Source organism: Clavelina lepadiformis, chromosome 2 (genome assembly GCF_947623445.1).
Source record: "Clavelina lepadiformis chromosome 2, kaClaLepa1.1, whole genome shotgun sequence".
Taxonomy (NCBI): domain Eukaryota; kingdom Metazoa; phylum Chordata; class Ascidiacea; order Aplousobranchia; family Clavelinidae; genus Clavelina; species Clavelina lepadiformis.
The window spans coordinates 14,218,139-14,236,913 of record NC_135241.1 but is presented as its reverse complement, the minus strand read 5'-3'; the positions used below and the strand labels follow the sequence as shown (position 1 = coordinate 14,236,913).

Here is an 18,775-nt window from a genome sequence, read left to right as displayed (position 1 = left end):
ACTTTATCATTTAGTAATTTGTATAGACAGAATTAAGCAACTAACAACATATTCACGACGTTTGAAAAATGAAAACTCATATCATCGAAGCAGAAGTAAAACAAGTTATCAACCATCAATTGTCCTCGCTCATATTCCAACAATAACCGCCAGTGTATGCAGATGTGTTTCTTGTGTAATAATTCACACAAGTAATACATAAAGTTTCATAAACGAACCAAAATTTGTCATATCGTAAACAAACCATTTGTCTGTTAAACATTAATGTGAAAATTTGTGCTTTGTTTGTTAGTTTTAAAAACAATGTTTAAAAAAGTGTAGAATCACCTTACTAAATGCATGGTTTCAAAAAAAATCTCAATACAGTTTTACTGTCCAAGCAAACTTGTATATTTTGGAGGCACCCAATTTTAATGGAGTCAGATTAACAATCAATCAATTAAAATTATAACCAAGACACTAGTTGGCATACACATCAATGGTAAGCTAGATCAGGCTTTTTTAACGCAAAATGTTCCTCTTATACAGCTCAGAACAGTATAACCATACATACCGGTAATACTCTTTGCTTGTCGTGGGCAGGAAAAATTCTATTCATACTCGATACAAATATTGTTTCTTTTATTCAGATGTGACAAGAACCGTCATTCTAATTAGGCTATAATTATGCGACAAATTTGCGTTTTTTTGACACTTTATTGTTGGCAGTAGCTGCTTAACCACTACAAATTTGTACAAATTCTTTCACCTGTACAGCATATTTATTGATAAATACTGCTAGGCCAACTTGTTTTTGGACTTGCCCCTCACTTTAAATAGGCCTACCCAACACGGCCCGCAGACAACATTCTACTTGTAGTTTGTCAGAAAATCTTTAGTCTTTAATAATATTATTTATAGAAATAATATTATTTATAGTTTACATTTATCATACTATAATTTTTCTTATGTAAGTGTAATGCATTATGCATTTGAATGTTATCTTTATCTGTTAAAATAATTGTAAGCCCACCTAAATTTCCCAGCTTGATAAGCTAGCAGACAATTTCTGCCAGAAAGTTTTGCTAGCTTGATGCATGTTACCACGATCCACTGTTGATGCCTAACTGGCGACAGCCCGGGTTAGGCTACATTGTTTTATCAAGGCCTATTGTTAAGTGTAGGCTAGGTCCCGTCTGTATATCATTGCGACTGCACACCCGAGATAAATTTCAGTAAACTTTTTGCTTATTTTGTTTATTCAGCGCACACAAGAGGCGTGTGGTCAATAACATACAACAATAATATAAAGAAATAAATTACAAAGTCCTGAGCGACAGGTAGACACACAAGGGGAAAAGGAGTAAGGGTGGGATGTTTCAGCATTTGCAAGGGAGATTCAAAGATCTGGTAACTCTGGTATGGTGTATTTGAAAATTTCGTTGGTATTTAGACAATCGATTAAAAAAATAATGAACACGTTGGATAGGGAAATGATTACGGTATAACATGTAGCCAGGGCCCTAGGTGGTAAATATAGGCTAGGGCAGGGGTGTTCAAATGATTTCTGCCATGATCCACCACCGCGAAACCTGAAAACGTGATGATCCAATAAATACGAATAGTAAACATATTGGACAAGCTTTAATTTTTATGGTGCTTTATTCATGTAAATGTACCCTACATTGTTGGGCCTACAACATATTAATAACTTTGTAAAAGTCAAGTGTGCTACAGCTGCAAGATTGTTTCAGTGAGAAAAATGATGAGTTGGTTTAGATCTCACAATAGCATCAAATTGGGGCTTTCTGTCACTTACTGATATCCTCAAAAGCTCATGAAGATGAGCATTTGTGAGTCTCGTTCTATGCTTAATTTTAACACTGATTCAATCTAATTTCAACACTGACAATTGGAATGCACATGAAAATACTGTAAAAAGTTAAAAAATACAATATATGCTAATAAAGACTAAACTATTGGTTGCTGTGCAAACATCTGTGTCTGAGAGTTGCCCTAGTAGGTAATAGCAGATCATGCCAATAACCTCTGAGTAAGATAATATATCTTGTATTAACACACACACGACATGACTTGAAATCAAATGATTGAAGAATAATTGAATGATTGACACACCAAATTAGTACATCAGCGCATGGTTTAAACATGATCCAAATAGTGATTCGAGAAAAAATAATACCAAACTTACTAACTTATAAATATCCAATGAGTTATTACGTGATAATATTAGCTTTTTTCTTCAAAATTGATTTTCTATGATGACTGGGTACAAATCACATCACAAAAACCAAACAATTGTCATTGTTTGTGTGTAAAACTAATCCCTGTTATAAGTCAGGACAAAATTTATGTTATGATATATCTTGTGAATTAATTTAGTGGTTTATACAAAGGTCGGGAACCTATAGATCTCGAGCCAGATGTGGCTCTTTTGTTGACGACATCTGGCTCGCAGATAAATCTAAGATTACATTACTTAGCACGATTGTTACGAATAAAACTTTTTCTATAATTGTAAGTCGCATAAACAGAAAGAAGCATGTTATTAAAGAGTAAATTTAGACATTTACCATGGTCTAAAATTGTTGGTTTTGCTTAAAATTTTACACGTTAGTTGCATTAAGTGTTCAAAAATATTATATGGCTCTCACGAAAATGCATTTAAAAATATGTAGGTTTCATGGCTTCCTTAGCCAAAAAGGTTCCCAACCCCTGGTTTATACAGTGCAATCCATTTACACTGTATAAACTTATTGTATAGAAAACAGCATGTACGGAATTACGGAACCAAATTGAAAAGTTTGATATGTATTGCTTTACACATTGTTCTTTTTCTTTGTTTCTTCACCTTTTGCTTTTTCGTCTGATAACTCGCATGACTGACATCGGACGTTTTTAAAATTTGGTATATGGGTGGGTGTAAAAAAATCATTTAAGTTCTTAACTTAAGGATGTTGCAACAACTATTCACACAACTTAAGTGTTGCAGACACGATTAACATCTGAAAATAATCGAACGAAACCGCTAAATTAATTTTTAATTTCTTTCCTTCGTTTTATCTTGCTCGACTAACAGTGCAAAAAGTTTTTTAAATACTGATGACGCCACTCATAAACAAATAAAAAAAAAATTTCACAAATTTCATACAAGTGTTTATTTAAAAATGTTTGCAAACACATATTTCAGAAATAAATGTTAAAGTGAAATCAACCAGGTTCAGTTGAAATGGAAATATATTTCATCTATATGCCTATAGGCATCATGAGTATTATTCAAATTGAATCTGTATGATTTTATGCTAAGTTTGGCTGAACTCAATTTGCTGTTTGTCACTTCAGCATGTCGACCTATCAAAGCAAAAGCCAGTATTTTGTGACTGTGGTGTTGTAATTACCAGTACTTTTATTATATCAAAATATATGACATATTAGCAAAAGCTTTCCTGCTAATAAAAATGAAAAACGTCTTGGTCAGAATGCACTAATCTGTTACTTACCACTAACAATGTATGGTGCGAAAAGTTGTATGACATCATAGTTGTTTCACAATTCGAGAAATCCCCTACTTTGAATTGGCCAAGGACAGTTTCAATTACCAGTAACTGCGAGTGGGTATTGTAGTCATTAATGTGTTGCATGCTGATGTAATGCTTTTGAGCTTGAAACATGGATAATGTGGATAATGCAAACAATTAAGCTCAACCCACCAAGCTGTCAAGTCTTTTAGTTTTAAGTTTATTTAAATCCAGTTAAAAATATGATTGAATTTATTATTGAAGAGATACATTCTGCACAATTTTTTTTTAGAATATCATTGTCACCTGTGCTAATCCATTTTAAATGTGATCACACAAAATTTTAACTGAAATGACATTGCATCTGACTCAGAATGGACCGTTTGGTGGATTATTTTGCCGTTGTTGGATATGATTTTGAAGCTGAAAGTAAGGGATTATATACATATAGCCTAATTTGTTAAATTAGATTTCTGGCTAAGTTAAACTGCTTCAAAGAAAACGTGGAAGCTTGTTGACTTAACCCTAAATGCCCGATTAAGTTACTTTGAGTTATTTAAAGTAGATAACATTGGTGACATTTTTTAGTTATTAATTACTTCCTTTATCTGGGGGAGGTGCACAGTTTTTTACATCTTGCAAATGTCAAATATTTGTAATGCTTCGTAATGAAAACATTTGAAACATCAGTTAGCAGTATAACATTGTCTTGATTGGAGGTCTTTCAACATTCTTGTGTTTTAATGTACACCTGACGTAAAACCTTTCATAGACAAACCATTGTTTACCACTACAGTACATGAATGTCATTTAAATTTTGTGTGTTGGCGTTTGCATTTGTTAGTACTAAAAACTAAAAGGTTTTATTCTAGGATTTTTCCATTTCAATTTGCTCCAAATAATTGGAACCGAAATGATCGCAATCACCAATAAACCGAAATAAAAACAACTACATGCATTTTTTTACTCTTACCGCTTTCAACTCGGTTACTATTGAACTAGTGCGCTGCAGGTTTGTGCCAATTAATTTTTTTCTTTTTAACTACTGCGAGTGGCAGTCGAACTTAACAATTTCATCATTTATATCTCTTGCAAAATATCAATAAATATTGCGAAGGCATGTTTTGTGATGTAGGTGAAGTCGGGAAAGCAGTCATAATGCTTGAAAACTATGAATTTGTACCTGATATGGCTAGGGATATGTACAGTACAGAATAATTGACAATTCTAGTAGAATAGTTTATTCCAAATCCAGAATTTTGAATCCTATTCTAGAATTGTCTTAATATATGGTCAAACGTTCTAATTAGGCGCACTTTTTTGGAAACTTTCGCTGGCCAAAAAGATCACCAACTAGCCACACTGGTCCCCAAACAGACACGATGAGTATAGGTGTTAACAAAAACCGATACACTCAATTTGCTTTACGGGGCACGTGCCAAATAAATGGGACAGACGATGCACAACTGATAACGTGAAACGGCTCTTTGCGATTATTCTCGGTACGTAACTAGTTCAGAAATTAATTAGTCACTCTGGTAATTTTAAACTTTCTTTCTTTATTGCTTATGCTTAATGCTATTAAGTTGCAATGCCACTAGTGGTTCGAATTAAGACTCAATGCTTTTTGTTAATATGTATCATGTTTGGTGAAGGTAAAATGTAAATATCGCAAATATATTGTCTGTCAAAAATAGAATGGCATGCTGTTAATATCAAGTCAATTATGCGCCTCGTTGAATTTCTTGGCGTGTGGCTTTTTTTAACTTATTCTGTATTGAATGACCTTATTCATGTACTCTGATCAAATTGCGTTGCTTAACCTAATAAAGTTGATGAGTACATTAATAGACTAAGATGATATTTTTTTCTTAATTAAAAAAATTTATTGAAGTATTAAAACATAATCAAAATAATGAAAACAAGTGAGGCGTAACACCGTAGAAAAATTAAAACATGTGAGATTTAACATACTAAACAAAAAAAACACATGTGGGGCTTAACATAAGATGTAGCACCTAAATAAAAAAAAAAAGCATGAATAATAAATAAAATTAAGATTGCTCCAAAACAAACAAACAACAACACACAAGCAATTCACATCAAAAGTTTCATTGCAAACTCTCCTCTATTTATAGACTTGACATCATTGAATACACGCTTCGCTGCAGGGAATTTCGGAATGCGCCACTGGCTACCTTTCAGCGGTTCTACTCTCAAGGGACCACTGATAATGTTGCAGACAGGAAAGAAATCAATATCTATTGGTCAGGGACAGACCCTAAAACGTTTCTTTGTCCAACATGTGGTTTGAGACAGTCAATCTCCAGTTCGTGGGCAGGACCGTTTTCATCGTCTAGAAAGCGACGAGTAACTTTCTCAATATAAAGAGAGGTTTTTTTTGCCTTCATAAATAACCCTATATCATTGGTTGAGCACATCGTGTTCTTCTGGCTTGTTGAGGGAAGTCTTTGCACAACTTAAATCCAGCAATGATTCCGCATTGCTGTAGCCCTGGTTACTGAGCTAGCCTTTGTTACAAACTGTAAGAAAATTTTTTTATTTTCCTGATTTACAGTATAACTTTAAATGTATTTACAAAATTAACGAAGTTACTTTTAGCACATAAAATAAAATTAAAAAAATAGTTCAGTTTTTTTCTTAACACACATTTAACGGATTCCTTACTTATTGCAGTGGTGTTAGTACGATTTTGCTTAAAACTTGGTGGGCTTGTGGCGTCGAACTGGTTTGCATCAAAAGATATTAGTTTTAGATAGAATAGTGGAATAACATACTATAACATAGAATAGTTATACTGAGCATATATAGCAAAACCACCAATTTTTAGATAAGTCACATGCCAGAAATCAGAAATTAGCAAAAATTTTAAAAATAAGCACTGTTTGACGTTTAATATCCACGTTTAATATGCATTAAGATATTGTCTTAAAATTTTAATGATAGGTAGGGAAAGACCTCTTAGTATTTAACTAAATCGACAACTTGATGTAAACATGCACTAAACAGTTATATGAGTCAAATCGTTTGGGTTACTTTGAAGATTTTTGGCATATTGGCCAAAATGCAAGATGTACTTCCACTCGACATATTTGACCAAATCAAAGAGGTTTAAGCAGTTTTTTTTTAATTTTAAAGCATAGGATAGTTAGATTAAACATAAATATACCCACCTATTTCCAGTGTAAGCATGTGACTACGTCAACCGAAAGTTACTGAAAACTTTTTGAAACAGTACTTTTTGGAGTTTAATAAACTCATGGCTTGGGAACTTCATTTTTAAGATACACAAAAGTACAAAGTATGTATTATTAAAGTATATGCGCATTGTGCAATGTTTGTTTACAAATTTGTCATCTCAGATTAAGTTGCGGTGGGAATGAACATTCTATCTGAGATACCAAGCATTGGTTGTGATATAAGCAAGCCAAGATATTTACATTTTTACTGTGATTTTTTTAAACAGATAAAGACCACGCACTTCGTGGAAAAGTTTTGACTAGGATTCCAGAATATGATTGGAAAAATGCTCCTTTTACTCCTGGAATCCAGTTGGTAAGTTTATAAAAGTTTTATTTTGATATTCGGTATTTAAAAAGTCACCAGTAAAAAAACTATTTTTTAATCTAATTTAAAACAAGTCAGCAGCGGCTGCAGCAGCAAATTTTTTTCACGGTTGGTAATGTTCCAGACAAACTGCAATTTAAGGCAATATCTCAAGATATATATATGTAGATCGCTTATGTTGCAAGAAAGTTGAAATCACAAGGTAATTAGAATAAAAAAAATTGTTTGCAAACCACTCTCAATTGTAAAGCGCATCTGATAGTGCTAAAAAATTAATGTAAGCTGCGCAGCATGTGTGGAAATTATGTTGAAATTAAAATATGGTACGCCGTTTTAGATCAAAAGTTTTGCATTGGTAATATAATAATGTATTAATAGTAATATTCACAACAATATCATAAACAGCAGACAGTATCAAATGTTTCATGATTTTAATTTAGGCTGCATGCATAAATTCATCATCAAAAAAGCAGAAAATAAAATTTGTTTGATAAGAAAATGTAAGCCGCCCTTGAATGTAAACCGAATAAATGACGATAAAAAAAGCTTGGTAACCAATTGAATAAATACAGTATTAACTTATTTTTTGAATCTGAAGTCCAAAAGTGATAGTTAACTATACTATAGTTAACGTTACTATAGTTAGTAACATCGATGGCAATGAAATGACACAATAACCTTTTATACATGAGCAAAACCAAGTGAGTGGAGTTAGGTCAGTGACCAGGTTAAAAGTTCTACTTGCATTCCTAGTTATTTGATTAATTAATTTCTTGCAAGTTGGGAAGAGTTTTTAACTTTAACAACAATATCAGACCATCGACTGGGGCATCAGGCAAAAATTCTAAAAGTTGCAAACATTAACAATTCTGTTTTGTATAAAGCGAGATTTTAGAACAATGCACACAAATAAGTACCCATACTGCCACGGTCAGGCTATGAAATTCTATTCGAATCTTTTAGAGCTACTATCCAAAGTTAAGGTTCTATTTCAACTCATGCATAAAATCCTCGTTTTTAGTTCATTTAACTGTAGAAATCAAAAGAACTCATTATTTTGTGATGTTGACGTGTATTATTCAAATCATTTTTAAGCAAGTCAACCAGCGCCATTTAATGCAAGTCAAGTCGACACAAAGCAGTTTATGCAAATCAACTCAGTTAAACTTGTTTGTTTTTTTTTCTTCTGAATTTTATACATGAGAAAAATGTGTGTTAAAGTAGCAAGTTGAGCATGCTTAAAGAAGCTATGTGAAAAGGATGAATGCTGCTCTTTTTTCATGTTCAAAGCTTTGCTCCGCCACTGTAATCCAATGTGCTTAACTAATTACTTACATAGTGTTTTACATTGACTTTTTGCTGATCAAGTAATGCCTCTGTTTAATCTTGTGCAGTTTTGTCAACCTGCTGGGTGGTTTTGCAGCTTGGAACATCAGCCACCATCGTTTTTTGTTGCTATTTTAACAGATGAGCAGGGACGTCAACAGTACTGTGCTATTCTTTGTTTTTCTGAGCCATATTTGTCATCTGACTCAAGCCGAATAGAAAATTCACATGGTAATATTGAAAACGGCAATGCTGCTTGGAATTTATACAAAATCTCTGATTCTTCAGATAATAATGTTTTCGATACTAAAGGCGAAGGCTTAATTGATGATGACATGTACAAAGTGGATATGAGCGAACTTCAACATCCTGATAAATCCCACATTGTTAAATCTAAGATGTATATGCCTAAATGTCTCGTATTGCTGTCCAGAGTCCATGATTTTAGAGTTTTGAAGGTATGAATCTGGTAACAGCATTGTAAAGATGATGCTAGTGTTATTACAATGTAAAAAAACTATTTGTCTTGAGATATGCTGACTCACACTCCCGCTTAATTAGAATTCCTGGATATTCTGACTTGTTTACGTTACTTAGCAACATGATGTTATAATAATTGATAAGAAAATAAAAATCTGCATAAAGTTCTAACTTACTAATCCAATATGTATTAATACATATATCTCAGTTCATATACTGCGTCTTCCACCAGATCATCGGTTTTTTGCCCAAGATAAAGTGAGATTTTTATTCAATAACGTGTAATTTCAACATAATAAAAAAATTAGTATGGGGATTCAATAATGGGACAAAAACTGCCCTAATTTTTAAATGAAAAAGACCTTACATTCCACCCAGAGGGTGACTGACCCTTAGGTCAATGCAAATCATCAAGGGTTATAGATTTGTAGAGGTTGGGGTCGTTTTAGGATGTAGAGGTTGATGCCGACAGATGCAGATACAGATGCAGAGTTTATCGGTCTTAGCTTACGTTACGTTATTGACTTAGTTAACCTACTACATTAGTATCTGACTCTATTGTTGCGTGCGGTTAGAATTCTCTAACCTTTCTGATAGCCGAACGTTCGTATTATATTATAACAAATACCGTTTGCCAGAAAAGGCTTTTATTGTAGGTGCTGTACACTTTCTCAATATTACAAATAACCGAGAACACAAGTCATGTGACTGTTTACACGATGTCTACTGATTCAATCACCACAACTACAGTAGTACGGTATTACATATGTCTATAACTTCGCGTCTGTGACTGAGGTTCTGAGGCTCTGGGGGAGTCTCACACAAAAGTTCAAGCTTATAAAACGTGCTGCGATGTGGCGGAAATATATGACAAAAAAGGCATGAACATTTCAAAGCGTGTGAACGTGAAAATCGGTGTGTTTGCAATGCAAATTAAATTTGGTTAAGTTGGAAACAGTTACTTGGAAGCGACCTGGTAACGTACTAAATAAGGAGCTTTCACACGAAGTTATTCGTAGCAAGTTTTCAAATATACCAACGGTAGTTTGCAGTGTTCTGAAAAGGCAAGTTTTAAACTCCATTTACTAGCTGGAAAACTCTTTCATAAGAATGATGTGGCGGGACTGAAAGTTTAAAAACTCCAATTGTTCTGGAAAACACATTTCTACGAAAGACGTAAGGATTTTACAAAAGCGAGCCAAGCCGCCACATTCCTCCCCCGCTACGGAAGGAAAAAGATGACAATTAACATGTAACGTACTGAAGGTGGCAATGGCGAGCAAGCACAAACAAAAAACTGAAGTTATATACAAATGAATGAACTGTAACATATGCTTAAAATAACTGATGGTAATATAGCTACATGTTGGAGGGTATCTCCAAGATTAACCGGGCATGCAAAAATTGTTTGAACTGTTCGTATTCCCGGGTTTTGTCCGTAACCCCGTTGGATATATACTTCATCAAGGGGGCCATGTGGAAAGCAGGTGTGGCTGCTACCATGGTAAGGATTTTGCTCATAAACTCAAAATCAGGAACCAGCTGGAACAGTTCATCCAGCTGCTGGAACCAAAGTAGTAGATCCTCAGCCGAAGTGGTTGGCGGCGCAGGAACCGCAAGGGTCGGCATTGTAACGGTTGTTTTAAACGGCCGAAATAGTCTATGTACTGGTTGTAACACCGTAGCTTGTATATCTGCTAGATCAGCGCTCTGGGGCATGGGGGCAGGAGCGCCTTGCTTCCCAGGTCTGACGATCGGCACATACGGCGCGGGAGATGATTGTTGAACCGGTGAATCGGGTGAGTCGGGAATCATCTCAGTAACTGAAGTGATTTCGTCAATTTGAACGTCAGCGGAGGAATCAGATACCGTCGACATACTGAAGTGGTTTTGGCAGCAATGGTAGTGGCAGCAAAGTCTGTGGAGAAACTAAAGGGGTAGAGGGTAAATTTTTTTTGCAACTGCACCTCCCCCTATTGAGGTGGGTTGAAACAGCTAAACTCATGCACAGGAATAGTTAGCATGCAATAAGGCGGGAAAAGTGAAAACGATACTAGCACAAGAATAAGCTACTAAGCATGCAACGAAGCAAAACGGTTACAAAATCGAAAGCGGCGACAAGGGAAAACGGCAAAATTGTACATGCAAAGGACATTATCGGTATTGAAGCAAGGTGATACACATAGTGAAACTTAAAGTGTGTGGGTGCTCGCGAAATTATCACGAGAAGATGAAGCGGGCGGTGCGTCATCAGCAGATCCGGACGGAGACGGTTCATCACGAGAACGCCGAGGCAAGGGCAGCGGTTGTGGTAGTTGAGGTCTTGCAACCGGCGCCTGCTGTTGGTGGCGCCAAGCGCGGACACGGGATACAAGGGATCTGGCATACTGCAAATGGTGCGGAGACGATCGGATAAACCCGATGGTATGGAAGAGGGCCCACATCATGGCAAGGAGTTGCAGGATGAATATAAGGGCTGAGAGAAATGGATTCGTAATTTGCGACAGAGCAAGGAGTAACGTTTGTTTCGCGGCGTGTGCGAATGTGTCTGCGACGTAGGATCCGTTGATCATAGTTTCATCAGTAGTAGTAGTAAGGCTTGTCATGACATGTCGCATTTGTTCCTTGAGAAGGTTGGCTTCAGACATAGAGCTGAGCAGCGATTGTAGATCAGTAAACGAGTCAGAGTCAGGTAGCTCGTTGAGAATTTTCTCGTAGTCGGGTGCCTTGTAGTTGACGTGTATAGGCGACAAAGGTAAGTTGAGTTGATGCACCTGCACATGTTCGTGCGATAAAGTATAGTTGTGATACAGGACAGTGTGTCCCAGAACTCGGAAGACAAAACTTCTTGCTGGTCGATACGATTCCAGCAGGTGCACTCCCGGTAGGACAATGTTGTCTGAAATGAGTTGGCCGTATTGACTGTGGCCGTTTTGATCGCGATATTTGATGAGAGGACGTTGGCTGAATGCGTTTCGGTACGCAAGTGACGGTAAGACGGTACCGTTGATAGAGTGACATGCTGCTCTGGACATAAAATCTCCAAGGCTGGAACCCATGGTTTGATGTCCAAGAGTAGTAGTGAGTATCTCAGTAGGGAAGATCTTCCCAATTGCTTTGTAGAGTGTGCCAATTAGCTTCGTGAGTTGGCAATGTAGGAACTTGTTCTCTTCGTTGAAGGTAGTGAGAACTTCTGAAATAAGGTCGTCCTGTTGTGTGTCGAAGGTTGCAAAAAGTCGCTCGAATTGAGAGTATGGCGTTCGAAAAGGGGCACGCCTTAGCCGGTTAGGACGAAAAAGAGCGAGTCTGTCGAGCTCTGTACATTGTTGGTAGCGAAAGATAAAGTTGTTGTTGTCGCAGTGAATATGTTTGCCATAGCAGTTTTTCGCACGAGAGGAGCATTTCCTCCAGTGATGTACCGAGATCCCGAGATCAGGTAAGGAAACTCTATATAAGGACGTAGAGTTGTAATGGAGGAGCATCTTGTGAGTCCCGAGAGGCTTGGTTGGTGGGCAGTTGATATGCGAAGGTACTCGCCATATAAACATACGATTGCCCGTTAAGCAGTATCCACGCCCGATTGAGCACGATGCAAGAGATCCAAGAGACGACGTCATTGTGTCCGTGACGTAATCGTAGTAAATTGTAGTGTGAAACAAGAAGTCGTTTGTTACTGTTCCAGAAGCTGAAGTCGGCCAGACAAACTTATAATGGACTGCATTGCGTGTTGAGTACGCCGCAGGATTAGACAGGATCAGCGGTCCATGTGATGAAACGTTGGTTTTATTCCACGACGAACATTCTGGGTTGTACGGTGGGTGTGCGTCAAAGGTGTTGGCCGATTTTTGATAACTCCCAAAAAAGAAGTAAGTAGTGCTCCAGGAAGTAATCTGTGAAGTGCAAACTGTTGCAGGAATCTTCTGGAGATGCAGATCTGGAGCAAACACGGTAGCAGAGCAGTTGTGTATGGAGAAGGGTGTCTGCGTTTGACAATGTATGTCGTCATCAAAGGTATATAACCCGAGAGAATGCGAACGCTGACATAACAGAAATTTCTGTGTATCCGGATGAAGATTCGTCTGAGCGGCGGATGTGAACAAAAAGAAACATGTAAGCAGCAGACAAACGAACATGTTGTGTTGTTTAGTCAGAGAACCGTTTCGGTGGAATGATTTTGCGACCAGTCCGAGAAGTCTTTACAACTTCAGGCGGTTTTATAGAAGCAGGAGCAGTGACAGTAGGTGGTGTCGTTTGCTGTTTCGCTGAAGTAGCGGAGACTGACTGAGGAGCAGGGTGTCGAGTCTGCAAAGAAAAATTTTGTTGATGCGAGGAGGATGATGGTGAGGGAGCATCAATATCAATTGTATAGCTAGGTTTGAGACGGTCGAGTGAGACGCGATCCGGTTTGCCATGACGGGATATTACAAAATATTTTTCGTATCTTTCCAATACTGGAAAAGGACCAACATAAGGGCGTTCTAACGCACGTTTGACATGATCGCATCTAACATAAACGCGGTCACAATGTTTCAAATCCGGATGCACGTAGGACTGCATGAATTTTGTATGAGCGGTCGTTGGAGTAAACTGAAGGTCGTTGATGAAGTCTCGGTAGGCACCGAGGTAGCTGGATGTAGGAACTGCAGAGGCAAGCTTGGAATCAGAAAAGAAACCACCTGGGAGCCGTAAGGTGTGTCCAAAAGCTAACTCAGCAGGTGTACATTTCAAATCCTGGAGATAGCGATTACGCAGGGCCAAGACAATAAAACCTAATTTGTGAAACCAACGTTCAGGTTCGTCTGAACACTTGATGGCGCGCTTGATCTCTGCATTTGCACGTTCTGTAATTCCATTGGCAGTGGGGTGGTAAGCTGTAGTCAGATTGTGTTGAATACCAAGCGAGCGCATAATTTCCGCCCAAGCGGAACTTATGAAACATGGTCCACGATCACTTGTGAGGATGATTGGAACACCGACCAAGGAACACCAGAGATTAACAAAGTAAGCAGCGACGGTTTCCGTGGTGGCATCAGGGATTGGTATCGCTTGAACGAAACGCGTATATCGGTCGATACACGTAAGGATGTATTTGTAACCATGGGAGGTTGGTAGTGGTCCAATCAAGTCAATTGCAACATCAGAAAATCGTCCGTAGGGAATTTTAAATTTCCCCGGTGCGGTTTTAGTGTGGCGGAAAATTTTTCCTTCCTGGCAGTTTGGGCATTGTTGAACCCAGGTAGCGATTTGTTTACACATCCCTATCCATATAAATCTTTCCTTGATGAGCTTAATTGCGGCTTTTTTTCCAGGATGCGATAAATTATGTAAGTGCAGGAATACTTGACGTTGGAAGGAGGAAGGAACTAGAACACGCTCTGTGTCAGTGGACACGTCACAAAGGATGGTAAGGTCCTTATTGGGCAGCTTGCAGTCCTGGAGTTTGAGTGATGTTGTTGCGGTGCGTAGTCTTTGAATAGCAGGATCATTGGCTTGAGCTTGTGCTATTTTCTCATACTCTAAAGGAGGCGGAACGTCCGAAAGAGTATTAATGTTGGGTGCCGAAGGTTGAGACCTTGACAAGAGGTCCGCCACAACATTGGCAGAGCCTTTGATGTGCTCAATGGTTGTTGTATATTCTGAAACAAACAACAATTGCCGGAACTGTCTTGGAGAGTAATGTTCGGAGAGCTTACTGAGACTTGAAACCAGAGGGAGATGGTCTGTACGCAAAGTGAATTGTCGGCCTGTCAAGAAGTAGCGGAAATGACGTATTGACTTGTAAGCGGCCAACAGCTCTCGGTCAAAGCAACTGTATTTACGTTGAGTAGCGTTCAGCTGTCTTGAAAAGAAGGCCAAAGGAACAAGTTGATTTCCTTGCAATTGCTCTAATGTCGCTCCAATACCGGTCAACGAAGCGTCAACTGTTAGATAAGTTGGAGCATGGAGTTTCGGAAACGCTAAAGTGCTAGCATTTGCAATAGCTTGTTTGCTGCTGGCGAAGGCGCATTCGGCTTCGACATTCCATGTTAAAGGGGCCGCGCGTTTGCTGCGACTGTTCGGAACTAGCTTGTAAAGCGGTTGTAAGGTTGTGGAACAATGCTTCAGAAAGCGAAAATAATAGCAATAAATTCCCAAGTAACGTTTCAGCTGTTTGCAGGTTTGTGGCTGTGGGTAATCAAGAATGGCCTGCACTTTTTCTTGAGTTGGTCGTATACCCTCAGAATTTATGTGATGGCCAAGGTAGTCAAGAGACTCGCGGTTGAATTCACTTTTGTCTAAATTGAGCGTTAAGCCAAATTCCTCAAGTCGTTGAAAAAGCAACTTAAGGTGTTCAAGATGTTCTGATAGGTTACTACTTCCAATGATGATATCATCGAGGTAAGCAAAGATTCCAAGGTGCTGAAGGGGACGTACTACTTCCCCTATTAGTCTGGAAAAGGTCCGTGGGGCGCCCGATAAACCGAATGGGAGTCTTGTGTATTCAAATTGTCCTAGGGGGCAAACAAACGCCGTTTTATGGACATCTTCTGGAGCCACTTTTATTTGATGAAAGGCGTTTTGGAGATCGCATTTAGAGAAGACAGTTTTCCCATACAAAACCTCGGAAAAACTATGTAAGAACGGAAGAGGGTAACAGCTGTCGATTGTTTGTTTGTTGACTAATTTATAATCAACGACAAGACGATATTTATTGCCAGAAGAGCCTTTAGGAACGAGCAAGGCCGGACTTCCATAAGGAGAATCACTGTATCGGATAATTTCTCGCTCCAGCAAGCTGTCAATTTCTTTCTTCAAGATCTGCATTGTTTCTGGGCTATATCGACGTGGACGTGCACGTACAGGAGAACCTGTGGTATGGATGTGGTGAACGATGGAATGCTTCACTGGTTTAACAGCTGACATGGGTTTTTGCAAGTCTGGAAATTGATGTAAAAGGTCTGCAACAGGATCTATCTGGCTGAGAATGGATATGCGAACAGGATCACTTTCAACAGGCTCTAACGTATATTGCTGTTGGTTCGGTACATCTATGAGATGCTTGGCTTTAAGATCCAAAACAAAGTTGTATTCAGTGAGGAAATCCAGCCCCAATATGCAAAAAGGTGTGTCCGCAAGCACAAATTCAAAGGGATAAGAAAAACGAGGATGAAGGGAAACATTAAGTTGTGTAGTGCCATACGTAGTAATTGGCGTGCTGTTAGCAGCGAAAAGCGGTGTTTGCGGTTTGCGGTTTGATACGTCAGCTAAACTAGCGGACAAAAGAGAAGTTGCTGCCGCGCTATCTACATAAAAGTGAATACTATTGGCGTGATCATATACAGTTAACAAGGGGCAGCCTCTTTTTATTGTTGATGCGATCGACGGGACTGACGGGGTTAATGTTGCGTCGATCGCCACGCGTTTTTTGTTGGGCGGGATTGGTTCTCCCACATGCTACAACTTGGGTGACAGCGGCGCGCATCCCTACCGAAGCGGGCGTGGTAATAACATAAGCCATTAGAAGCATCAGACGCGCAAGGGTAATTGCTACGTTGGTAGTCTGGTTTCTGAAATGTGGGGGATGAATGTAAAAAATTATATTTGCGTTGGTTTGCAAAAGAAGAACCATTTTGTCGGCGATTATCTCGATTAAACCCGTTGTTGCTGTATGATTTGTGAAACTGTCCATTGTTTGTGCGTGGTGATCGTTGTTGCCATGCTGAGTTAAATGAATTGCGTTGGTTTGGCGTATTTTGATTTGTGAAATTCGTATTTCTTTGCCCGGAACTCTTAGATTCGTTGTTAGCGTTAGATCGTGTATAGCGCGGTGGTTTAGACAATTGAATTTGCTGTATTTGCGGTTGCATTGGGTAGTCAATGTCATCCGTATCAGTGATGGCAAGGGAAAGGTTGTGCGAAGAAGTTTTTGGTTGTTTAAGCAGCAAGATTTCGTGGGCTCTGCTTGCAAGGTTCTGGAGATCGTGATGTTCCACGCTGGCTAACGCAATTGCGACGTCTGGTGGTAACGCTTTAAGGAATTTAGCACGAATTAGTTTGACGACTGGCGGAGTAAGATTCTCTTGACCTACTGCGCTCATTAATTCGCGCATTAAATGTTTCGGGGACTGATCGTGCAGCGTCAGGTCCGCCAACAAAAAATCTAAATGGTCCTCACGTTTATCAAAGTTTCTCAAGATTTCATTGATCAATATGTCGTAGCAGTTCTGTGCTGACGCCGAAGGTAACCGAAGGAGCGCGAGGTCTTTCGCAGGAATTGCCTCTACCGCCAACAAGTAACGATTAGTTTGAGAAGTGATTTGATAAAGAGAAAATTTATGTTCAAGGTGAGAAATCCACGCTTCGGGATTAAATTTCCAAAAGGTAGGAAGTTTAACGTGTGAAAACAAATCGTTTCGTAAAGTATTGTTCTGTGGTTGCGCGTTTGTTGGTAATTGGTTACTAGTACCCAGACCAGACGGACCAGCAATGCCATTATCGGGAGTATTTGCAGATCCCTCCCCGTTTTCGTTCGACATAGTTGTATTATTAATTGACTCGTTGGAACGGTCGGTTGATCGTGTGCTCATGTGGTATTCTGTCTTAGCTTTGCCAGGCACCGAAGTAACTTTTCGTTGTGTCGGCACAGGTTGTGACATTTATCAAAACCGATAGAAAATGTTTTAGGCGGCGCACCGCAAAAATTGTTCACAATTGAACCAAAAAATACTTTACAACAAGAAACTTTTATTTCAAACTGCAGCACAATGCAGCACAATAAGAATAGCTTAAGCTAATTTAATAAGGTACAAGCCGATGAGCATGCATTTACAAGCTATGGTTGCAAGTAGTTGTATAAAAAGTGAAAAATCCACTTACCAGTGAAGAACGGTTGTGCGAATTGCGAGAGTGTGAGAATTGAAACGCGTCGTTTTTGACACAAGATCGTCAGTGATCACTAGAACGTCGGTGGTTTATTAGAACGTCGAAGCGTCGGGTTGTCAGTAGAACGTCGGGTTGTCACCAGAAATGTCGGTGGTCACTAGAACGTCGGGGTCATCAGAAATGTAGAGGTTGGGGTCGTTTTAGGATGTAGAGGTTGATGCCGACAGATGCAGATACAGATGCAGAGTTTATCGGTCTTAGCTTACGTTACGTTATTGACTTAGTTAACCTACTACATTAGTATCTGACTCTATTGTTGCGTGCGGTTAGAATTCTCTAACCTTTCTGATAGCCGAACGTTCGTATTATATTATAACAAATACCGTTTGCCAGAAAAGGCTTTTATTGTAGGTGCTGTACACTTTCTCAATATTACAAATAACCGAGAACACAAGTCATGTGACTGTTTACACGATGTCTACTGATTCAATCACCACAACTACAGTAGTACGGTATTACATATGTCTATAACTTCGCGTCTGTGACTGAGGTTCTGAGGCTCTGGGGGAGTCTCACACAAAAGTTCAAGCTTATAAAACGTGCTGCGATGTGGCGGAAATATATGACAAAAAAGGCATGAACATTTCAAAGCGTGTGAACGTGAAAATCGGTGTGTTTGCAATGCAAATTAAATTTGGTTAAGTTGGAAACAGTTACTTGGAAGCGACCTGGTAACGTACTAAATAAGGAGCTTTCACACGAAGTTATTCGTAGCAAGTTTTCAAATATACCAACGGTAGTTTGCAGTGTTCTGAAAAGGCAAGTTTTAAACTCCATTTACTAGCTGGAAAACTCTTTCATAAGAATGATGTGGCGGGACTGAAAGTTTAAAAACTCCAATTGTTCTGGAAAACACATTTCTACGAAAGACGTAAGGATTTTACAAAAGCGAGCCAAGCCGCCACAGATTCATGTAAAACACATTTTGCATTTTGTCTGTTGTA

The 18,775-nt window shown here is 38.6% G+C and overlaps 2 protein-coding genes across 3 annotated transcripts in view; one reads left to right on the top strand and one right to left on the bottom strand.

Annotated features, from left to right (window-relative positions):
- LOC143445355 (myotubularin-related protein 13-like) overlaps positions 1 to 18,775 on the top strand; it is a 66,246-nt gene that overhangs the window by 4,892 nt on the left and 42,579 nt on the right. Inside the window, exons 2-5 of the mRNA XM_076944403.1 lie at positions 3,808 to 3,944; positions 7,003 to 7,091; positions 8,498 to 8,660; positions 8,742 to 8,887. Of these exons, the coding sequence (XP_076800518.1) occupies positions 3,890 to 3,944; positions 7,003 to 7,091; positions 8,498 to 8,660; positions 8,742 to 8,887 (453 nt within the window). The 5' untranslated portion in view covers positions 3,808 to 3,889. The remainder of the gene's footprint in view (positions 1 to 3,807; positions 3,945 to 7,002; positions 7,092 to 8,497; positions 8,661 to 8,741; positions 8,888 to 18,775) is intronic.
- On the bottom strand, positions 9,327 to 18,737 carry LOC143445358 (uncharacterized). 2 transcript variants are annotated; one of them, XM_076944407.1, is made up of 2 exons: positions 17,766 to 18,737; positions 9,327 to 10,838 (listed from the first exon to the last, which is right to left on the bottom strand). In XM_076944407.1, the coding sequence occupies exon 2, from the start codon at positions 10,785 to 10,787 to the stop codon at positions 10,269 to 10,271; it is 519 nt and encodes a 172-aa protein (XP_076800522.1). In that variant the 5' UTR covers positions 10,788 to 10,838; positions 17,766 to 18,737; the 3' UTR covers positions 9,327 to 10,268. The 2 variants fall into 2 exon arrangements, with proteins under 2 accessions (XP_076800522.1, XP_076800523.1); XM_076944408.1 differs by having other exon boundaries at positions 9,327 to 10,827.